The 24,530-nt window shown below is 51.7% G+C and overlaps 1 protein-coding gene across 1 annotated transcript in view; it reads right to left on the minus strand.

The window, feature by feature from the left end:
• Nucleotides 1–24,530, minus strand: part of Galnt10 (polypeptide N-acetylgalactosaminyltransferase 10) — a 134,541-nt gene that overhangs the window by 20,343 nt on the left and 89,668 nt on the right. The window contains exon 5 of the mRNA XM_060363679.1: nucleotides 2,121–2,306. Within this exon, the coding sequence (XP_060219662.1) occupies nucleotides 2,121–2,306 (186 nt within the window). The remainder of the gene's footprint in view (nucleotides 1–2,120; nucleotides 2,307–24,530) is intronic.

The following is a 24,530-nucleotide window of genomic DNA, read 5'->3' on the forward strand; positions in this document are numbered from 1 at the left end:
CTGGAGAAGGCACCCCGTTCCGTGGCGGTTTCACTTCCAGAGATTACTGGTATCGAGGACGGCTGACAACTGACCCTGCCGGATGGCAGTGGCCCGTGCTACCTGTACTTGTTTGGGAACTGAATGCCCGGGTTCACATCCCGATGTCACCCCTTCTTCACAGTGCAGCTTTGGGCATGACCGGCCGATGCCTCGGAGTTTTGGTTTTCTTGTTGCGGGGAGGTCTCTGAAGACAGATGCCGGTGTCCCCCGTTTTCTAGGACCATGACGGTTACCGCCAGGCACTCACAGGAGCCACAGAGAGCCTGAGTACCCCTGCCCTCTTTGTCACATGCAGAATGTCGATAAGAACGCTGAGCCTGCCTGCTGGACTGTGTGCGTCAAATCCAGGTTCAGATGTGGCCTAAACTCAGAGGGACTCGCAAAGCCTCGAGGACCATGACAGTAATGAGGCGAAAGGATGATTTCTGAGGTTGGCTTTCCCACCAGGTGGAGTCCTCAGGTTCCCTAATGTCTAATCACTAATGAGGGCAGAGCCAGCCAAGCCCGGAGGTGTCAACGGACTCACAGACAAAAGCCACACTGGGATCCACGTGGAAGTTCTTGGGTTTCTACTAGAGAGGAGGGGAAAAAAGAGAGAGAGAGAGAGAGAGAGCAAGAGGGCTGTGTCTCCTTTCTGTGGAGGATGAAAAAAGCCCTCACCCATTTCCATAGAAACAGAGTTAAGGGCTGTTGAGGCCAGCTCAGCTCAGCGGTCCACCGCTTCACTTTCTTGGAAGGACCCTCCACACGCCCACTCCTCTTGGACTGCAAACGTGCTGGCTGCTGAGGCCGAGGCTTCTCCAGTCTCTCTCTCTTTCCTTCGGTAATGAGAGGCAGATGTAGGCCATGGCTTGGTCTAATCAAATACACAGTTTACCAGAAATTCTGGTCTTGCCCTCAGCCCAGGGAGAGTCCCCGGCACGTAATCCAGTAAGGGCGTAATCCAGTAAATTCATAGTGATGTGGTCAGGGAAAAAAACCCAGCTGGGTTAGCCCGGAAGTCCGTGTGGGGCTTGCTTTCATTCCTCACCCGATTTGCTGCCTCAGTTATTGGACCAGAAGCACTTGGAAGACAGAACTAGTGAGGCCGCTCAGGTCCCTGTACTCTGCATGTCCGCGTGTCTGGCTGGGGCACCGAGGGTCTTTTGGAGGATTGTGCTGCTCATTCATTTGCCATCCACGTCTGTCCTCTGGCGTGGGGTTCACTGTTCTCTTGAGGGTGAGAGCATCACAGCTTGCCCTGGCTCTGCCCTGCCGTGTTTCCCAGTCTTGACAGATCACCGATACTAGCTGTCTGGAAGCATCTGTTTGCCGCCCATCTCTGGGTGGGTCTCCTTGTGCTGTGTGCCCACGCTCTACCCACGGGCTTCGGTGGAAAGTTCCTGGATTGTGCCTCCATCCTGGGCACCTGAGAGTTGTGGAGAACAGGCTCTGGTCCCTGACATACTGTGACTCTGACTCCAGTGCCCCATGGGACAAGCAAGCCACCCAACAGCTCAACTTCAGTTTCTTCTGCTACAGAAGAGACCGGTTCAATACTGTGCGCCCTTGTGAGGCCTGGAGATCTTTCCTGCACCTGGCTCACAGTGTTGGTGCTGAGCGGCAACCATTTTCCCCTGCTATAAACACACACCACTCCCCACCACCAACCATAATTTGGTTGGTGTCAAGAATCCCAGTGTGGCCTTAGACTCACTTTTCAACTGAGGATGACTTTGAACTTCTAATCCCTCTGTCTCTACCTCCCAAGCACTTGGGTGACAGCGGTATCATTCCTCATTTATGCGGTGAAGTACTGGGGAATCGAACCCAGAGACTCATGCTAAGCAAGTGCTCTACCAACTACATCTCCAGGCCTCATAATTTGGCTCTCAATGGTTGGAGGCTTTGGTTTGCTCTCCAACAGCCTGAGAGAAGTCGCCTAGTCACTCTATAAAACGAGGGGACAGATCTGAACTTCTGAACCCCTTCTGGAGCTTGGAGCTCTGCTGTGTGCCGCCAGGTAAGCAGAAGTCTGTGTGTCAGCTTGGGAGTGGCAGGCCACCCGCCTACCCACTCCAGGCCACCCCACTCCTTACCCAGCAGAGGGGGCAGCCAGTTGACGTTGGCTTCACAGTGTGAGTCTAAGAACGTGATGACGTCTCCCGTGGCAGCCGAAGCCCCCAGCATGCGGGTCCTGATCAGGCCTTCCCGCTTCTTGGTCCGGAGAATCCTCACGTTGGGGAAGAGGGCCATGTAGTCCTCCAGCGGCTTCTTCAGGTGCTCTGTGAGGAGACAGAGGGGTTGGGGTAGGTCAGAGTAGCCGCACGAGAACTGCTCTGGGACCCACTAGTTTGGACATGAATTCCCAGCTCACCGCCTCATGTGTCTCAGACGGAGCCAAGAAGGGCAGGGGCCGACATCTACAAATGGGGAGAGGTTCACAGAGGTCCAGGGATGAACTAGGGCTGGGACACGGAGACTTCACGTGTGGGGGTGGGGACTCAGGTATCTGCTTATGGTTGTCTAGTGTCAATTCCCTCACTGCCCAATAGAAAGACTGCTGTTTCCTGAGGAGACTGCCCCTCTCCTTCTGTCCACTGCTCTCCTTCCCCAGGAGTAAGTGGGCGGGGCATGCGGCTCAGGCAGGAAGTCCTGGGAAGAAAAAAGTAACAGGAGGAGAGGGGGTGTGGGTTGCTGCTGAGGCTGCAGGCAAAGCGCAGATAAGACAGGCCCTGTGATGGTTAGATTCAAAGTCACCTAGGAGACAGAGCTCTGGGCGTGTCTTCGAGGAGGGTGTTTCCAGAGAGGATCAAGTGAGGGAAGGACCACCCTGGAGGTGGGCGGCACCAAGAACACAGAGAGAGACACTGTGTTGGTGACTTTTCTATTCACCCTCTCCTGAACCTGAAGCAGACAGTCTACAACACACGACGGCTTTTCTTGTTCCTCTACTCCACCTCTACCACGGCTGGATTTCTGCCCTACCCCTGGAAAGAAAGGTCTTCCTCAGTGAGTCTTGAGTACTTTCTCTCCGGCCAGTGAAACGACTCGCCCGGTAAAGGCACTTGCCACCAAGCCTGCTGACGGGACGCAGAGGGTGGAAGGAGACTCACTCCCTCAGGTTGCCCGCTGTTTCCCGCTCTTGCCCCGTGGCATATGTGTGCTCTTTCCCCTTCCCCCACGCACCTGCAAAAGCCTACAGCACCTGATATTCCCAGCCTGTCTCTCATCCAACTACAAACGAGCCCTGACCCTGCTTAGCTTCCGAGATCAGATGAGGCTACATGAGTTCAAGGTGGTATGGCTATAGACACAAATACTACTTTAAAGAATGGAAGAAAAAGGAGCTGGGGGGAGATGGCTCAGTGGTTAAGAACATTTGCTGCTCTCCCAGAGGGCCCAGATCAGTGGCTAACTTGTTCCAGGGGCAACTGGTGCCCTCTTCTGGCCACCAGGGGCATTGCATGCACATGGTACATATACATATGGTTAGGCAAACATTCACACATATACAATAAAAATAAATAAGTTCAAGCCTTCCCGTTGGTCTCGATATTCATGAGGGCTCAGGATTTTTATAAAAATCTAGAGTGGCTTAAAAAAAAAATCAAAAAACAAAAATGAAAAAGCCCTGTAGCTTATGCCACAGTTAGTGATAGCTGGTGTTCCCTGTAGCCAGGAAAGCTGTGTGTGCTTATAGCCCTCCTTTATTAGACCAGATTTCCTACCCAGGGCAACTGGTTAAAAAAAAAAAAAAAAAAAAGAAAGAAACTAACAGTGCAAAGACTCATCTGAAAAGATAACAGTGTCGTCTGTGACTGAAGATGATGCGAGCCTTTACACCGAAAATCCCATACGTTTCCAAAGAAACCAGAGCAAATGGACTAATTTTAAAAGGATTCAGGACACAGCTCAGTACTGAAGACTCTCTGGATGTGTGTGTATCATCTGGAAAATACAATGAAAAATGATAAAAATATCATTCACATGTCACTAAAACAAGAACAAGTGCACAGCCTAAAATAATATAAAACATTAGCTAGGCGTGGTGGCACACGCCTTTAATCCCGGCACTCTGGAGGCAGAGGCAGGCGATCTCTGAGTTGGAGGCCAGCCTGGTCTACAGAGTGAGTTACAGGACAGCTGGAGTTTCACAGAGACATCCTGTCTTGAAAAACAAAATAAAACAAAATACATGGTTGGAAAAGGTGAAAGAGCAAGACAGTTGGGAAGACACCCCTTGCTCAAGCATCTATCGGGGTGAAGATGGCAATGGTTCCTGGCGACACAGATGTAAAGCTACTGGAATCACAGAGCGCTCTTTTGCAGAGATGACAGTCAACAAACTGCTCTGAAAATTTACACGGCAAGGAAGAGTCCAGAATGGTGGAGGCCTTTCAGGAAAGAGCAGCTTGGAAGACTCACGTTTCTTGATCTCTTCCCTGTCTGAACTTACTATACAGCTGTAGTAATTAAAAAGACAGCACGAGGGCCGAAGAGATGGCTCAGGGGGTGAAGGTGATCGCCACAAAGCCTGACAGCCTGAGTTCCATTTCTGGGGCCGTGTAGAAGGGAAGAACAGGTCTCCACAAGTTGTCCTGACTTTGACAGTGTGCTATGGCATACTTGTGCGTCACACACAATGCATGCACACACGCCTACTGAACAGCATGAGCCTAAGGATCCACCGGCCCCCATACCCCAAGGCTGGGGTTACAGATTTACACAGCCACGCTTGTTTTTTTTTTACATGCGTGCTGGGGATTCGAACTCAGGTCCTCAATCTTGTGCGGTAAGCACTCTACAGCCCCCTCTACTTGTTTTTCTTTAATTTTTATATTAATTACGGTTTATTCACTTTGTATCCCTGCTGTAGCCCCCTCCCTCATTTCCTCCCCATCCCTCCCTCCCTCCCTCCCCTCTACTTGTTTTTAAAGATAACTTTATATAAACCTTATAAATGTACAGTTTTACCATTTGTAATACACCTTTTTAGGATGAAGGGTGCACCAAGCTGTGTTGCCTGGCATCACGAAGGTGGAGCGAGGGGAGGGATTATGGGCACACAAAGAGCCACGCTGAACAGCCAGCATGCACTCTGGGTGAAGTGAGACTCTCACCTCGAGAGGCGTGGCCAAGCGTTGGTGGGAGGCCACCCCTGTGGGCACAGTCTCTTCGAGGAAAACAGGAAACCCGCAGCAAGTCCCTGCCAACTGCTGCTTCCGGGCTGCTTTCAACCAGTGGGTTGTTAAGCCAGTGGGTCGTTAAGTCATGAGCGAGATTATCCTCTGCACCACACACCAGCGCTCCCAAGGAGGGAAAAATGTCACCCTCCACCCCCGTGTGACTGCTGAGGTCCTCACAGGCACAGAGCCCCCATCGCTAAATCACCCTAATTGCAGATGGCTGCAGTCGTTACCGATTGGCCAATTAGGGCCTTTCGACAGCTTGTGGTGGAGTTGGAACGATTATTTAGGGGCGATTACTGGCCTCCTGTCCTTAGGAGAAGGTGTGTTTACTCAAAGCGGGCAGCCTTATTTTACCTGTCTCCCTGCACGGGGACATCCCGGAAGGTGACAGGAGTTGGAGCTAAAAGGAACTGCGGATGGATGAGGACGATGATGGTCACCATGGTGACCATTACAGGGGACCACCTGCTGAGCCTGCCTCACACGCCAGGGTCTCCCCACTTCACATGCATTACCTCAGACACCTACAACACTGGAGGTCCTGCTTACAGAAGAGGATACAAATGCTCAGGGAGGCAATCTGCTCAACCAGCACTTACAAATCACAACGCCACGCCTTAGAGAGATGGATCTCACCTCTCGACTGATTCTTGCTAGCACACCCGTCACTCCAGGCCCCATCCCCCAACCCACACACTTCTTACAGGAGTGAAGGGGGAGAGGGCTAGAGAAGCTAATGCCTTTACCAGGTTCACACAGTAGGTCAACATGGCGGGGCCATCTCCCACTTCAGACCTCTCCCGATGTCATAAAATGCCTTTCACCTTGCCACCCCTGACCCCGCTCGGGTGAGTGCCATCTCCGTTACCCACTACTATGTGGGAGAACTGGGTACATGGTCAGTGCTGGCTTCCAGCGTGGCCACGCTCATTTCCTCCCTGTCCTGCCCGAGATCCTGAGGCTTACAGGGTCTGTACTGTATGGAAAGGCCAGGGAACTGATGAAGGTTCTTCACTGACATCCTCTCCCAAGAATACCTGCAGGTGGTCATGTGACCCTGGACTCACTAGCATGGCAGGAGAGGTTGAATTATTCCCTTGCATCCACTTCAAGGCCCACGCTGGGGGCCGGGCAGATGCTATTGGTTCTGGTGTCAGAGGAGAGGAAACTAGGGCTCAAGGGAGAAAAAGGTCTCACCCTGAGTTTCCCAGCTGCAGAGGACCTGAGGCTACCTAATCCCCCATTGGTCCCTCTCTGTTTGGGGCGGGGGGTGGTTTGAAATGTTCTTTCCTTCCAACACGTGGGTTCTAGTGATCGCACAGCTTGTTGGGTGCAGTGGCTAAGCCATCTTGCTAGCCCAGGCTTTTGGATTCTATACGGGAGACTCAGGGAGTGCTGAACCCCAAAAGGCTGATGATCTGAAATGCACCCCCTAATGTCCCAACTCCCTGATTCCTGGGGCCACGGCACTGTCTGGAAACAGTCCCTAGAGAGCGACTCAGTTCAGGTGCCATCAACACTGGGTGAGGATGGGCTTGAAGCCAGGGGCTGGCAGCCTGTTAGGAGAGAAACTGGACACACGGAGAATGCCAGGGGTCTGCACGTTCCTTCTCCCACGTGGGTCCCAGGATCGAATCAGGACGTCAGGCTTGGCAGCAAGTGCCTTTACCCTCCGAGTCATCTGGTCAGGCCTCGCTTTTTGTCTATTATTGTTGTTGCTGTTATTTTACATTTACTTATTCTTGCGTGTGTGCAGGGTAGGGCGGCACATTCTGATACAATGCAGTTTGGGGGGGTGTAGATTCTCTCCTCAAAGGGCAGTTTGGGGGTGTAGATCCTCTCCTTCCACCATTCAGCTCCTTGTGAGGTGACAGGCACCTCTGCATTCTAAGCCATCTTGCTAACCCCTACTTTATTTATTTATTTGTTTGTTTTGAAGATTTGTTTGTGTTATGTATATGAGTATGCTGTCTTCATGAACACGAGAAGAAGGCATCAGATTCTACTATAGATGGCTGTGAGCCACCCACCATGTGGTTGCTGGGAATTGAACTCAGGACCTCTGGAAGAGCAGCCAGTGCGCTTAACCTCTGAGCCATCTCTCCAACCCCAAGCCCCTTATTTATTATCTTAGTTTTTTTTTCTAATTATATGTGTGTGTGTGTGTTTGTGTGTACACATGTTCCTGTGTGCAGCTGACCAGAGGCGGAAGTCAGACATCTTCCTGTCTCGTTCTCCCCTTTATCTGTGACACGGTCCCACCGAATCTGGAGCTCACTGACTGTCTAGACTGGCAAACACTCTACCACCCCAGCCTTAGAAGCCCTTTTTCTACTTCTGTGACCAGAGTGGGTGCCCATATCAGTTGGTGGCAGTGGCCTGGAACTCACCTCCCATGCCCCCCAGATCAGATCTCTGGACCACAAACTTGGTTGAGGTGGGCTGTGTGGACTCTGCTCATCCTTTGTGCCAGCACCAAGCCAGAGGCTTCTGCATCTTGCTGCCAAATCCTCCGTGGTTTCGTGAGGCTTCCCGTCAGTGCCACAAGGGAAGCGTCCATAGGACATCACTCTTGTCTCATGTCGAGAAACTTGCTGGTTACACAACTGGCAAGCCGAGTGCTGAAGGCAAGACTCACATCCCCTTTGGTCCTCTGGGGAGAGTCTTTGGTGCTCTGAGCTGTAAAATTAATTCCCACGTGGACGATACTGGGATTTCAAAGCATGTAGCCGAAACGCTGTCGGGGGAAGGGACACCAGGAAGGAGGAGGCTCTGCTTGCCCGTTGGATGGAAAACAGGCACTTGTCCAGCTGGTCCTCAGGCCACCTGGGGTCACCAGAGCGTAGCTGCTTTCTTTTGCGTGCTTGTGACGTCCCGGCTCTGCTGGACTCTCCTGGTGTCCTGAGTCGTAGCTCATCTTCAGGGACAGAAGTGCCTAACTGTCAACCTCAGAGCGCCCTAAGGCATCAGTGATCCCTTGGTGGGAAGCAGAGGGCCTGTGGCAGGCGAAGCCATCCTGCTTAGCCCTGCCCTGATATGAAGGTATTGCCCTTCACATATTTAGGAGCAGTGGACCGTCAGCTTTATGGGCTCATGCTTCCTGTGCACCAAAGCCCTATGTGATGCGCTGCTACAGACATGGGTCACTTCATTCCCGAGACTCCAGAAGGTGGTCACCCAAGGCCTTCTTGTGCCCCATACAGGGAAGCTAAGGATCGACAAAGTCCTGTGTGAAGCTGTGTTCAGCCAGCCGGGAGTTGATGGCTGGGATTCAGGCAGGTGGCAGGCATCGTTAACCATGTGACTGAACCGATTCTCCAGTCCTCAGCTGCTCAGCCTACCTGCCTGATGGGGTATCAGTTTCCAGTTACCCAATTCCAAGCCTCAGGGTGGTCCAGGGCTCTCATTTGCTCTGGTAGGTGACAGTATGTGGGAGCATCATCTGCTGTGAGGACCGGTAGGTGACCCGCTGCTGACAAAGATGGCGAGGGATTCTGGAGAGAAGCATTGACCAGAGGCCCACATCTGCCCACATCTGCCCACAAGATGGCGGCATTCAGGACGTGCGGCCCTGTAAACCCAGCCTTTGCTTGCACGGCTGAGAATGGTGAACCGGCGTGGCTTAGCAATGGTGCTAGGGAAGTGGGTGCTGTGTATGAGATGTCTCAGGCAGTAAAGAGCACATCTCGAAAGCACAAGGACCCGAGTTCAAGCTCTAGCATCTGTTCAAGAAAAGTCAGGTGTAGTGGCAAGCACACATGGTCCCAGAGCTGGGGAGGCAGACAGGACGACCCCTGACCCTTACCGATTGGTCAGCCTAGCCTTGTCAGTGAAGCTCCAGGCCATCGAGGGGCCCTGTCTCAAAAACCAAGGTGGCTGGTACCTGAGGAAGGACACCCAAGGCTGACTCTGGTCTCTGCATGTCCACGCATCATCCCCCTCCCCAGACCCACCCCAATGAATCCTAACAAACTTGCACAAGCAGATACATGAGTGTGCACACAACAGACATGCGAAACTGACATACTGGAACGGACTTTCCCCACATCTCCTCTGTGTTCTGATCTGCTGACCAGCTGGGCTTGAAGACCTGGCAACTTCCTTCCCATTCCTACTCTCTAGAGAACTTCCCCAGAATCGTCAGTGATAAAAGAAACCACACTTGATCCTGACAGGGTGGTCCTCCGCCTCATCCTGGGGCAGGTGCTTCTTGCAAGACCCCTAGTTGCTGTGATGACCAAGCATCTGAGAACACACTCTCCATATCTAGAGAGGGCTATCCTCACCTGCTCATCTCAGCGGGACATTCCTCTAAACACTGCCCAGAGACTCAAGGTCTCCTAAATGCCAACTGCCTTCTTCCTTCTCCAAAGACTCTAGAGGGCGTGCTGGGTTTTCCCCTTTCGCCAGAGGCTGCCAGGAGAGTATGCATGCGTCGGCGAAAGTTTTACATCTGTGGGCCTCTTGTCTTGGAGGCTGGAAAGCATGAAGGCCACCGGGAGTCTGTGGGAATCGGGCGGGGGCTCTTTGTCAGAGGCCTGCGGAACATCTAGCCAGACCCCCTTTTAATTACGGCTCGGTGTCTCTTTATGTCACAGCTGGTTCACATGCTGCCTTTCCAAGTCTTAAAATTTATAAATCACATAATCGGCGTAAGGCGGCCACTTTTCAAAAATGCCCACGTAATGCCACAACTGAGTTACTGCAGAGGAGTAACAAGACGAGAGTTTTGGTGTGTAAATGTTTGGGTTGGGGACAGGAGGAAAGAGACGGAGTAAACCGTCTGTACAGTCAGTGCCCCGGATCCACGGGTGATCCCATCTTGTTCAACTGTGTGTGGAAAATACTGGAAAAATCAATTGCGTCTGTACTGCTCACACGTCAAGTCATGACAGGCTTGCTTTTCTTGTCATTATTCCCGGAACAAGAAGGGAGAAAGCCGACCACAGGGTAACACTGCAATGAGGCTTAGGAGCTACCCACTCGGTATGCACAGTACAGTGTCCACTGTACTGTGCACGATAAACAACGTAGGGCGTTGTCAACATTACATTTGTGTGTGTGTGTGTGCACACGAGTGCACATAGGTACACACATATGTGGACATGTGCTATGGCACACATGTGTAGGTCAGAGGGCAACCTGCACGAGTCAGTTCTTTCCTTCCATCACGTAGGTCCCAGGGATTAAACACTGGTCATTAGGCTTGACAGCTTGACTAGGAGATATATGCAGGTGTTTTTTTTTTTTAAATTTTAAATAGAAATGTTTCTTTATTTTTTTTAAAGATTTATTTATTTATTATGTATACAATGTTTTATCTGCATGTACACCTGCATGCCAGAAGATGGCACAAGATCTCACTATAGATGGTTGTGAGCCACCATTTGGTTGCTGGGAATTGAACTCAGGACCTTCGGAAAGGCAGGTAGTGCTCTTTTCCTCTGAGCCATCTCTCCAGCCCCTGTTTTCTTTATTTTTAAAGATTTATTATGTGTACAATGTTCTGCCTGCATGTACACCTGCACACCACAAGAGGGCACCAGATCTCATTATAGATGGCTGTGAGTCACCACATGGTTGCTGGGAATTGAACTCGGGACCTTTGGAAGAGCAGCCAGCGTTCTTCACCTCTGAGCCGTCTCTCCAGCCCACACGTGTAGGTTCTATGCAAATGCTACGCCATCTTGTATGAGGGACTTGAGCATCTGTAGATCTTGGTATCCACTGGGCTCTGAGCACCCAGCTCCCGAGGAAATGCACTCCTATGCAGGGATCATTCCTAAGGAGTCATCTACCTTGTTTCCTGTGACAGGATCTCTCACTGGCCCGTGAGCCTGCCTCTCTCTCTCTGCTTCCCCAGTGCTAGGATTACAGGTGTGTGCCACCATGTCAGCTTTTTAAAGTGAGGTTTGGGGACTGGACTCGGGCTCTCATGCTTGCACGGCAAACACTTTACCAACGGAGCCATTCCTCCAGCCCCTGCATTAAACGAATGAAACAAAACGAAGAACAACAACTAAAACAGCTTGCGGTGGAGTCCAGCCAACACACACAGCATGCCCCCTGAAACACCGATTCCTGGGCGGGTCAAGGAGGAAGATACAGGAGTGGAAGCTGTTCCATCCGCCGGGCCTCCTGGGTAGGAACCTTCCCTGGGTATGGAAGGGGCTTTGGATGACACATGGCAATGGGGGTAAGAAAACAGGAAGGGAAGTTAGGGTGAAAACGTACTGGTTGTTTCCGGGTGAGGGAGATGAGGAGAGAAAGCAGGACAGTGGGACAGCAGACAGTTCCTCAGGGGACAGGGATATACAGAGGTTGTGGGCAGTGGCCCTGGGGTCAGCAATGGCAAGTCTGTCTGCGGCCTCTTCTGGTCAAGAGCTTGGTGCAGCCTCAAGTACAGCCTGGCACCCCTGGGCACGTGTGGTCTTTTAGGAAACTGAGGGTCACCAGCTTCAACAGTTAGTCTCAGATTCTAGGGCAAACACAGAGAAAGCCCTTGAGGAGAAGCCAGTGGACATGAGGACAGCTGACTCCAATGTGAACCCACGGAGCCGCGGTTCATCCGAGGGCACCTAGGAGACCCCACAGGAAAGCTAACCGTAGCTGGCACCTATGGAATAGACTCAGGGTGGGCCTGGCCCTGGCTGGCTGAGTTTAGGGGCGCTTGTGATGGCTGAAACTGACTGGTGACTTGACAGGATCCACAAGTGCCCAGGCGACAAACTCTGGACCAGTCTGTGAGGACATTTCTAGACTAGGTAAACTGAGGTACGAGGACCCACCTTAAATGAGAGCGGCATCAGCCCATGCCTGGGGTCCTGGACTGAACAAAAAGGACCAAATGAGTTGAGCACCAGCACCGTGGACACAATATGAGCAAGCCACCTCTAGCTGGCGCCTCCGGGATTTCCCTGCCATTGAGAGACCGTGCCCCCAAACCACGAGCTAACCTTTGTAAGGTATTTCATCACAGTACAGGAGTAACCAATACAACGGTGCCTCGGGACAGGCATTTAGCTTTCCACCATCTCTCCTTCGGTAAGGAGCCTGCTGGCCCACGGTTTAGGTAAACAGGTGAACTTTATAACAGCCTAAGACCTCACGGCTGGACGTGTGTGGGCCTTCCCCATACACTTCCTTTTGACACCGCATCGCAAATGACCTCATGTGCACAGGTCTCTGCCCGGATCGTGCCTTTGGTGGCTTTAGGAACGGATTACGCTGCTTCCTCAAGCAGTGGCATCCTCCAGGCAGCTCCCAGGGGCTGGAAAGCACTTCATCACACAAATGAAATGCGTGTCCCCATTCCACACGAGATGAGTCACCCATTGAGAGAGCTGCTATTACCTACACAGTCAGCCTTGCCTGCATTTTTAATTTCGGCTAAATGCCTCAGTCTCTTTTCAGCAGGTGGGCAGGGGCATAAATCTGTTTAATAGTCAGACAATGAATGAAAACACTCAGGAAGCCACCTTGACGGAGTTAATTACGTGCCGTTTTCTGAAAGCGAGTCCCCACCAATTGGACACGTCCCTCCCCAGCCGCAGCCCATCCGGGGACCAGGCTCTCACCAGGTCTAGTCCTTAGTTCCGGCTCTTGGTGGCTGTTTTTAAATCATGTCACTTGACAGATGTCTAGGAGTAACACGTGTTTTGTGAAGGATGCAGGCTTCCCTGCCCATCACTCACAGGGTTATCAAGAAAGGAGAAGAAAATTTCCATTCCAGCAAGGTGTTGGCCTGTCAGCTTCTCATCTGTTAAAGGGTAAAAGTGCCTCCCGGGGAATTTTCCTGCACGGTTCATAGAAAGAAAAAGCCGAGTACACACGTTGGAGCTTTCTAAGCACCCCTCCAGCCATCCGTCAACTCCCCACCAAGAAAGAAAAGGGTGGGAGACATAGCTGAGGGAGTAAAGGTGCCAAGCCTGATGGCTCGAGTTCCATTTCTCGTACGTGGTGGAAGGGGAAGTGACCTCTGCAAATTGTCCCCTGAACTACACATACACACACACACACACACACACACACAGTTAAAAAAAGAATTTAAAAAGCTTGGGTGGACAGTGGTGGTGCACACCTTTAATCCCAGCACTCGGAAGGCAGAGGCAGGGAGATTTCTTGGTCTATAGAGTGAGTTCCAGGACAACCAGGGCTACACCGTCAAACCCTGTCTCAAAAACAACAAAACGACAGGGATGAGGAGACAGGTCAGTCGATGGGAGGCTTTTCACGTTTAAGGGCTTGAGTTTGGATCCCTCGCACCCATGGTAAAGGCTGGCCATGGTAGTGTGTATTCGGAATCCCAGCTCTGGAGAGGCAGAGACAAGAGGCTCCCCCGAGCTCCCTGGCTGGACAGCAAAGGCAGATTGGCGAGCTCCAGGTTTGGCGAGAGACCCTGTCTCCAAAAACAGTAGAGGAAGAAGCCTAAACCTGACCTCTGACCTGACCTCTGGCCTCCTTGTGCAGGTGCACACCCACACACCACTCCAAGCCAACGCTGGGTATTTGGGCTTCTCAGACTACTTCCACACTGGGTAGCTCTAGGGTAGGAACTCTGAGAGTTCGAGCTGTTTCTAGAAGTTTCTACCCAGCAATTAATCTGATAGACAGGAGTCTTCTGGCCTCTCGATCTACGACCACAGTTCACGTGGTGACAACCCAGGCGTCGGCCGACTCCCCATTCTCATCCTTCCCATCCTGTCTCCCCAGTCTCATGCTCCACTGTGCGCTGCTTCGCACTGTCTCGCCTTGTCCCTTTATTCTTGCACGTCCCTCAGCTCCAGGCCTCCTGCTCCTCGTTTCTGTCCTAGAGAATCATGGATGCCTGAAGTGCTCCCCAAAGCAGCAGCAGCCCCAGGTGGTGCTCACTCACAGTCCCTGAGGGCTGTGTGGGCTCCCGCCCCGCACAGGTTTCTTGGGGGGTGGGGACAGGAAACAGGGAACAGGGTAATTTATTTCCCTCCCAGCACCTAGCGTCTGGGAGGCGCTGAGAGGCGTCTGGTGAACAATGCTGATTTGGTTTACTTTGTCGCTTTTACAGTTTTAGGTCCCCACAGACAACTCGAACCTTGAAAACTCTCCTGCCCCCACAGAGAAGGAGAGAGACAGCGTGCTGGAGCGGCTTCCACCCAGGTTACTCTCTTTCGAGTGTGCAAGATCAGGGAGCCTGTGTCCTGAAGCAAACAGTGCCGTCCCAGCAGTCAGTACCGAGGAGCTGACTGCTCAGGAACTTGCCACCTGAATGCCACACTATACTTCGCAGAGGAGCGGTGCGTGTTCTCAGCCCGTTATAGCTAAGTCTGCTTTGTGAGATGGCTATGTTTCAGGTGTGACCATGAGTGGAATGGCACAGCAGATGACAGGCCACTACACAAGGAAGGCCCGGTAGGATTTAAGCCAGCAGCCACCGACTCATCAGGTGTATAGTGTAAACACATGTCACATGACAAGCCACACTATCTATCACACCAGTCACCCATGCCAGAGATGGCCAAATCCAACAGTTTATTTCTTGACTGGTTTCCCAATTTTCCTTTTCTGTTTTTTCCTGATTCAACCCCCATTCCCTGCCATTTTCCCTCCGGGGAAACATGAATGTCTCTTTACCCCTGAGAGAGCACCAACAATGAACCGAAGAAATGATCAAGAAATGATTCTCCAATCTGTTTCTGTGAGCTGGGAAGATATTGGGGTAACTTACAGAGGCACAGGTGGCCCTCAAACAGCGACACCACTGAAGAGCCTCCGGTGTGAGCGACAAGGTAGGAAGGCGGCATCCCTGGGGGTCTGTGCACAGCTCAAAGGCAGCTGCGCTGGAATCTCCTCCCTAGCCATTGCTATTGCTGGGGAGGGGCCTGGAGCAATTTCCAGAGTTCGCAAGTTTCCTCAGCCTCCCGAGCCTCCTCCACGGCGGAGTGTTTTAATGCCAAGGACCGCATTGGTGCTGATGTGTCCACATTCCTTCTGGAGCCTCTTTTCCTAGGTATTAATGGCGGTATGTCATGGTCTTTTTTCTGGGTCAGAACCTGTAGATCTGGCAGGTCCTTTCCCCCACTGCCTGTCTTGCTCCTAAGATTATTCCAAGTGAGGGACACGCCCCAGCTCGGTGGACAGGGAGACCAACGTAGGGAGAGGAAGAGGATTCACCCGCTGCCAACGACTGTGCTCCCTGGCTCAGGCTAGGGTATCATCGGAGCCAGAAGGAACACTGCAGGGGACGGCAGCTCAGTTCAGTACAAAGGAGGAAGTTCACACGAGAGCTTCCACCCTTGTCTTCCGTCATTGTCAACCCAACGGGAGGCAGAGCTAACTAACTGGACCGACCTCGGATGTTGGATGAGTGAACCTTCATGGAGCTGAAGGTTCTCTCCAGCCCTGGCACTGCGTGAGTCTACTGTCCCACCATGCAATGCTGAGGGAATGGGAGAAGCCTGACTCCCATTCCCCGATGGCTCTTTCTGAGAGGCAGCCAGTAATCAGCGTGGACAGTGTTTACCTTTTGTATAAACGCTACCCTGTTTATCTACCCCTGTGGTTTTCTCTCGGCCCCAGCTGGGAGCGATTTGTGCTTTCCAATGCCAGGTTTGTTTTAATTTGTCAAAGGCCAGAAAACACACACCAGTGCTGCCCAGCGAGGATGCTGTAGCTGTAGGAGGATCCGTGTGCGAGGCTGGAGTGCTGTGTGTTCTGGACTCAGAGCAGCAACAGGGGGGATGTTCCAGGTCTCCAGTTGATCGGGAGCTGGTTGGTGCCTGGGGATTCTGATTTGCTCCACCTGCGCGTCCTCCCCTAACGGTCAGTGCTCTCATCTCAGGTGGAGGTGTTCTCTAAGGACAGAAGATGTGGCTTGTAGCTGGGGCATCCGAACAAGGAGGGCTGGAGACCTGCGTGGGATGTAGCAAGAAAGTACCCAGTCCTGCAGCTATATTCTTACCATCTAGGGACCCAGAGAGTCAACTCGCTCGGAGAGCAGCATCCCCAGAGGCCAGGGGTGTGAGCTCAGGCACACAGCAGTGACCCAGGGCTAAACAGCGTAAATGCCCCCGGGCTTGTCACTTCCCGGTCACCAACACCTCATTCCCGTGGGTGACCCGGCTCTCCTCTGGGGAGCTTATAAAAATGGTATACAGTAAAGCAAGTTCACAGTTGGAAGATAGGACATACAAGAGAAATTAAATGCCACTTTTTAAACCCAGAGTCCACGTAGCTTCCTATAGTTTTTCTATAGTCTGCTTGGCCATCATGTCCCTAAGGTGAAGAGAAGATCTGTGCAGCCCAGCTCAGTCTTCCTTATTCTGCACTGCACAGGATGGCACAGATTAGGGTAGCTGAGCCTCCAGGACTGGTCAGGGGTGGCATGAGCTGTCGGGGCACTGGCTGGCGAGCTCAGACCTGCATCTACAGAGAAAGGCATCGCTCCTCCATAGGCAAGAGGACACCTTGCACACAGCGACCTCGAGACACCGCACCAAGCATCCTCCAGGATCCTCTTATGCACCCCAAGTCAGATATGGGAATATGGAGGCCAAGTGGCAGAGCAGACATATGGCCAGGTCAGGGTGAGTCCACCGGGATTCTAACCACCGGGACTCCCTCAATCATCAATGTGTGTGTAAAGATTAGCAGACACGCTTGAGGAATGGGTTTGGTTTGGGGAGCTACCCAAGCTGACTGCAGTGGAATTCGTAGGGTGCACATTCTGGGAAAGAGAACATTCACCCAACGGCGCAGGGCGATACAGTCTCTGAGCACCCGAGGAACTGGAAACCGACATCCTTTGCTAATGATCTGTCTCATTAGGATGCACTGAGCAAGTTGTTCGTAATTGCTTTAGATGGAAAGGGGGCAGCTCTTAAGGCTGCGTGAGTACCAAATGCACTCTTTGCTGGGAAGCAAAAATTCAGTGTAGGCAGGATTACGACCTGACCCCCTGGCAGGATGGGAAGCCAAGCTACAGCCTTGTAGGAAATCAGTGATTGGATCAATTGCCTTCTTTCCTCCAAGACTGCCACTTTCCAATTAAATGAGAAATAAGCACTCCTTGAATAAATAAGACATCACAGATAAAAGTGCCATAGGTTTTGTGAGTGTGGAAAAAATAAACAAACAAACTAGACATGCCTGGGAGGAAGGACCCTTAAGCTAGGAACTCCTCTTCCATAAGAGTGGGTATTTCTTGTTTTTTGTTTGTTTGTTTGTTTGTTTTTTGAGACAGGGTTTCTCTGTGTAGTCTGGACTGTCCTGGACTCACTTTGTAGAACAGGCTGGCCTTGAACTCACAGCAGTCCACCTGCCTCTGCCTCCCTGAGTGCCGGGATTACAAGTGTGCCACCACACCTGCCTTCCACAGCTGTATCATATTCCACGCCGGACCTATAGTGCCACCCATTCCTCCGTGGATGAATTTTTAGGTTTTCTAATATAGTGTGATTAAAAGTTGTGTCGCAATGGCTGTCCTTGGGTACGCTCGTGGCTTACACATGGCTGCTTCTCTAAGCTAGAACTGAGCAGCAGGCTCCCCAGATGACTAATACACACGGATCTGGGTTTGAGGTGATACAAAGAAGTAGGGCCCCTCTCAAAGAGGGGTGCAGGTCCTGCCCACATCTGAGGATAGACCTAAGTGATGAAGGGAAGAGGGAGAGAGGTAAGAGAAAGAAAGAAAGAAAGAAAGAAAGAAAGAAAGAAAGAAAGGAAGAAAGGAAGAAAGGAAGGAAGGAAGGAAGGAAGGAAGGAAGGAAGAAGGAGGGGAGGGACGGAGGAATGGGGGAGTAAAAGAGTAAAAGAAGGAGGGGAGGGAGGAGAAGAAGGAGGGAGGAACAGAGTCCATCTGGGTGTGGGTGGGGAGCACTAATTTGGAGGCTCCCCAGAGGCAGACTTCCCTCATTCCTGGGCCTTGGGACCATCTGTGTGTATTTTGGAAGGCACGCCTGTTCACCACCAAAGCCACAGGTCTGACATGGCCAGGGACCCAGGCAGGCTTGTTGCAGTGACCTCATGCATCTCTTGCTGACCCACGTTCTTGCCCTACTCCTCTGAGCCAGTTCAGACGGCCCAGCATTTGTGGGGTGCAAGGAGGCTGCGGTGGTGAGGGGAAGCCGGGAAGGTACATTTTCCTGGTGCTAAGGGTATCGGAAGGAGGAGACAGCGATCGAGAGAGCTCCGCTCTGCTCCAAAGCGAGCACCAATTAAGATGATTACTGGTTTCCCTACAACACAAATACTAATGGCCTGTCACGCTCTGGCATATTTCTCTTGGTAACCTTCAACTCCGAGTGATTAATCAGGCTCTTGTGGGAAGGCTCATACACACACTGGCAGGAAGCAGGAAAGCTAGGGTGGAGCAACCACATGCTCTGGGATGGGGCAGTGTGGGGGAGATGTCCTGAGAATGAATGAAGAGCGAGGAATGAGGGTGAAGACTAGCTGCGTCACTCCAGTCTACCACTCTGGGACCCACAGCTCTGCCAGTTAAAAGCCAGTTAAAAGTGGTTCTAACTCCTGTCCCGTTCCCCAGGGAGAGAGAGAGAGAGATACCACGGTGCACATGAGGGAATGGGAGTGAGCACAGCTCCTCAATCGACAGGCAGACCCCTCACTCCCCCTCTTTTCTTTCTCATGTAATCCAGGATGGTCTCAGACTTGTTATAGGTCTGCGGATGACCTTGAACTCCTGACCCTCCTGCCTCCACCTCCTAAGGGCTGGGGTTATAGGCCTGTGCCATTACACCTGGTTTATGCGGTGCTGGCGATCTGACTCAGGGCTTCTTTTACACTAGGCAGACATTGCCAACTGAGCCACACCCCCAGATCAACACCTACCTTCTTTACAGGCCAGCTCTGCCACAGTTCTTAGGTCTCTGAATCCTCGTCTGCAGAGTAGGAACCCAGTGACTGACAGACTGAACACCCATTTGATAATTATTCAACTACTGCTGTCTGCAAGCCAGGAAGAACGGCATAGGTCTTGGAACCTCAAACAAGCTCCCTAGTTACTGAGACGCTCTCACGCCAGTTTTCAGAGACACCTGTAGATGCAGAACGCTGCACCCTCGGTAGTCACGCTCAGTCTGACATTCGGTGATGATGAGGATATGGTGGGAGCCGTTCATGGACAGCCTAGCCTTCTCCCTCCTCCTCTTCTTCCAGGTAGAGCAAACAGGATCTGAAGTCTGTCCTTCCCAGCCTTCCCCTGAATGGGGCATTCTGGAGTGTCCTGGGCCCTGAGCTAGCCAAATGCTAGTAGATTCTGACCAGTTCTTAGCAATGCATGCTAATGCCTGAGCTGGGGTGGGGGGAGGGTTGAGGGAGCTGCAGGCCGTGTGTTCTTAGAGATGGTTAGCCTGAGGATGTATGGGACAGTGCTAGGCTGGAAACCCTCGCCCCCAAGACCCAGCTGGGGATGTAGGCTCAGCAATGAGAAGAGCCAGAGACCAAGATTTTTGTAGGAATCCCCCTCAGCTTCTAAATATTGGCAACTACCTCAGAACTTAAAAATTATTTTGACCATTAAGTAAGAAGGTCTGTAGGGCTGTTTCTAAGATCTTAAAAGGAACACGGGCTCTTTCTTCAAGGTTAGAAGTTTAGGGCCTAGAGCAAAGGAGAGTAATTCACTAAATAATTCTTGCAGACCAAAGGTGTTTAGTGCATGGGAAAAGGAAGACGGAAGGACACGTCCAGACCACTGCTAACATGGACACACACACACACACACACTGAACATACACACATTGGTATACACACAGGTCACTGGTGCTTTTGGTGTTGTCTGCATTGCACGGAAACAGGCCCATTGCAGGCAATTATCGAACACCAACCCGTCCTCCCTGTCAAAGCCTGCCCACCGCTGTGCCTGGATTCACCTGATGAGCTTGACACCAACTCATCTGAAACACAGCAACCGATCGCCTTATTTCTAGGGAAAGCAGTCAGGGTGGTGGAGATGGTTGCAGCAAGACCAAGCCAGGACATAAGCAGCAGCTTCTCCGTCAGCAGCATTTGCTGCCTTGCAAACTCTTTCTGTTTCTGGTTTTTTTTTTTTTTTAATTTTGTGAGCAAAATTAAGTGAGAAACAAACTTTCAAGGCCTGCCGGCTTCCACTGAACCTGGCCCCTCCTAGTCTTCAGTTGGAGAGGCAGGTGCCTGGCCTGGAGCCCAGGGCCAGGGACCAAATCACAAGGCACACAACAGTGAGCGGCTGGGGATCCCGGCTCCGGGACCTCCCAGGAAGAGAGCAGTACGGCGAGATGGGAGCACCAAAGCGGAGTTCTCAGAGCCTGAGAAGCCTGCCTGCCCAACCTAGGGTAGGGACGGGGATGAGGGCTGACAGAAGGCACCGGGCAGATGCCTGCACCCAGGAATGAGGGTGGTACGCGCTGGGGCTGAGGCTGGACAGGCAAGCGGGTGGATATGTGCATGCGCATGTGTGCCTAGGTGTGTGCGTGTGTCTATGCTTCAGTCTCTTGGCTTGCTCCTGAGGATAGATTCCCTGACTCCCTTCTGCAGCAGCATCCAGCCCTGGTCTGTTGCACCCCAGCCTGGCATGATGCTAAGGGGTACCTCAAATCTATCATGGAGATGACATGAGCTGCCCAAGCCTACTGACGGTGTCACAGTGAGTAGGCAGTCTGGCTGGGAGGTGGCAAAAAAGAAACAGTGGCTGCTGAATGGGCCAGAGCGGGGGTCCTGGTAAGGGTAGGGCTGATGACAGAAGGTGCTCAAGAAGCTTCAGGGTGGTCACGCGGCACACACCCCTTCTGTTCTCTGAGATCTACCTGATTATTATTGTGTTGCTTTCCCTCCACCCAGCAAAGCACGGAGGACCTCGAGCGCCTTGCGTGTCTACGTGCGTGGCAGCCAGAAGTCAACACCAAGCACCTTTCTCCACTGTTTTTTTTCAGGTAGGGTGTCTTAAGAGTTTCTAGTGCTGTGAAGAGACACCGTGACCACGGCAACTCTTATAAAAGGAAACATTTCATTGGTCCTGGCTTGCAGTTGAGGGGTTTAGTCCATTATCATCCTGGCCGGGAGCAGGGTGGTGGCACACAGGCAGATATGGTGCTGGGGAGGTTGCTGAGCGTTCTAACATCTGGATCAGCAGGCAGCAGGAAGAGAGAGACTCCGGGCCTGACTTGGGCTTCTGAAACTTCAAAGGCCAGCCCCAGTGACACACTTCCTCCAACAAAGCCTCACCTACTCCAGCGAGGCCAAACCTCCCAATACTGTCACTCTCTCTAGGCCTCTGGGGGCCATTTTCTTTCACACTACCACACAGGCTCTCTCACTGAGCCTGGAGCTCACAGACTCTAACACTGGCTGTCCAAAGAGCCCCTGAGGTCCTCCTGGCTCCACTCCTCAATGCTAAGATGTCAGGCAGATGTTGCCACACCCAGCTTTTTATGCTGGGGACTAAAGTCAGGTCCTCACATGCATAGAGCAAGCACTTGACTGAGCCATCTCCCCAGCTTGTACTGTCAATCTTATAAGGACACGAGTGTGTCTTCTCTGATGCCTTGACTATGCATACACTCTGCTGACTCCTGTTCATGTTGCCAATTCTTCTCCTGTAGCGTTTTGTAGAATCCCAAGCCTGAGGGACAGGCCCTATCTTCTTCCTTAGGTATTCCTAAAGCCTTACTCAAAGCCTGGCATACACTGGGGGCTCAAAAACCCCAAACAAACTCTTGGGGGCTGTAGGGCACGAGGGTTAGGCAGGGGACCAGAGCTCAGTTCCCAGCACCCACGCCAGGCAGCTCACACATGCCTGGTGATGGCTAGTCTTTGTTATCAACCTGAACTATATCTGGAATCAACTATAACCCAAGGGGCTGGGCATGCCTGTCTGAAGTGGGAAGACTGACCCTGAATCCGGGCCACACCTTCAGGGAGGTGGGGAAGCCCACACAAGGGACCTGGAAGAAAGAAGCTTTTGTGTTTTTTTTTTTTTTTTGCCTTCCTGCCCTCACTCTGAATGGCAGGTTGGTTTACCCCACTGCCGAGGTGTTCCTTTGCTGGTGTCAGACCCTACTTCTTTTTGGTCCCTACACAGACCCTCAGGAATCCTCTGGACTCCAGCACCAGCTTGGGACTGCTGAGACATCCAGCCTGAAAGACAACCAGAATCAGCCATTGCTGGACTACCCAGACTACACAGAGAAAAGAATACATTCATTCGATCGACCCTCCTCTTTTTAGAGAACTCAGACTAATCCACACCTGTGAAAGCAGCATCGTCCCCTCCTCCCCAAGACCTAAAAATCAAAAACAAAATCTTAAAAGAGATAAGTTCCTGGCCAACTTCTTGGCATGGATGGTAAGGGGAACATCCGTGCCTAAGAATGGTTCTTCTTGGTTCTTCCTGGAGCTGTGGCCACTTCTGCTCTGTGGGTTAGTGGGTTAGTGCCCAGGAGGGTTCCTGCTGGTAGGACCAACTTTCAGATACCAGAAGAAAACTCATGACAGAGGACAGAGAAGAGCCCCGTGAAGATTCTTCTAATTGACAGCCAAGGCTTGATGTAATTCACAGGGGAGCAAAGGTTTCATAAACCAAAGGTGAATCAAATATCCTTGGCATTGGCTTCAAAATGTCCAGGCACTTGGCACAGCACACCTTCCTTAGTTTGGCCAGGCCCACATTTCCATTCCTGTCAGACCTGTGTCACTGAGCGCCGGCTGAACTGGAGAAGCACCAACAATCACAAAAGCTGCATCGTAGCACATGCCATGTGGGTGTTGGCAACATATTCAGAGCAGCAAGCGATCTTTTACTTTTTTTTTTTTTTCCCTCAGAGCTGAGGACTAAACCCAGGGCGTTTCATTTGCTAGGCAAGCACTTTCCCATGGACACAACTCTACAAGTACCCTTACCCTAACCGCTAACCACTGAACCATCTCTCCAGCCCCCACCCCTCTTTTAATTCAGCCAAGACCTCAGGCGTGGGACGGTGCCACTGACATTCAGGGCAGGCATTCCACATCTGTTCTCCTCAGTTAACGCTTTCTGGAAACGCGTGAAGGTGTGCCTCACCTTTGTCCTAGTGTTTCTTTCCTTTTTTATTTTTATTTTATTTTTTTGAGCCAGGGGTTCTCTCAGCAGCCCAGGTTGTCCTTCAGCTTGACATAAAGACCAGGCTGGCCTCAAACTCACAGAGCTCTGCCTGCCTCTGTCTCCTGAATACTGGGATGAAAGGCGTGTGCCATCACACCACAATCCTTGGTGTTTCTTAATCCAATCAAGGTAGTGGGGGCTCATGATGTCAGTACAACAACAAAGTAGAGACCCCCACGCCTTGCTTCTTTAGGGTGATGGAGGGATGACAGCCTGGATGGTGGAGGCCTGACCGTGCCACACTTCCTCAGGAGCCTGGCATCAAGTATAGCTACGGCTGCCAGTAACTGGTGCTCCTCAAACATGGAACAGGACTTGTCACTAACTGGCTCTGTGAGGTAAGGCAGTTCCATAAATGAACAAGATGTTCAACTTGGGAGCAGATTCCTGGGAAGCAGTGGGGAATTCACTCCTTGGTGCTGAAGACAGGTGGGCTAAGAACATGAAGCTTCCTAGGGGAAGGGAAACGTGATCTCCGGATTTGAAAACAGCCTTTGCACGTAGGGAACATGCAAGAGAGTTTACCGAGCACAAAGAGCTGGATGCCCTGGATGGAGTTTTACATCTTTTCAAAGTCATGAAGGCGGAGGCAGGCTCGTCTGGGTAAAAGATTTTAGAAATGCAAAGGCATGTATCCCAAGAAAAACCAGAGACCCTTTAAACCTGCTGCCTCGAGTTGGAAAAGATGCAATCTACCCCCGAGTAAAATGGACAGGGCAACAAAAAAGGCAGGACACATCAGCCTGAGGAGCATGCAGGACCCCAAGCACATTCTCCCATAATTTTTTTTTTTTATTATTATTCATTCAGGAACGATTTATTCTATGCCCCGTGAGTTTAGAGTTATGGTCTTGGTGGAAGCCTCAAACAGGTGATTATGGTAATTTAGAGAGAAAGTAGCAAGCCATTTCTGTCACGGGCCGCTCCAGCTGGAGAATAATAGTGTCACCTTGTATTTATAGAGTGTTGAATGATTCTAAAGTACTCTGTCATCTATTAGCTCATCGCATCCCCACCGCAGGCCAGGAAGCCCGGCTGCGTCTCTGCCGTGGAGCTCTGACCCAGGGCTGTCCCCTCCAGGGTTCAGTTTCTCTACTGGAGAAGGAGAAGCTGAACCGCACCTCAGCTGGTAGAATGCTTGCATGGAACCCCAAGTTCTATTCCTGGCACTGCATACACTGGGCCTGGTGGTGGGTGTACACCTATAA

Source organism: Meriones unguiculatus, chromosome 11 (genome assembly GCF_030254825.1).
Source record: "Meriones unguiculatus strain TT.TT164.6M chromosome 11, Bangor_MerUng_6.1, whole genome shotgun sequence".
Taxonomy (NCBI): Eukaryota; Metazoa; Chordata; class Mammalia; order Rodentia; family Muridae; genus Meriones; species Meriones unguiculatus.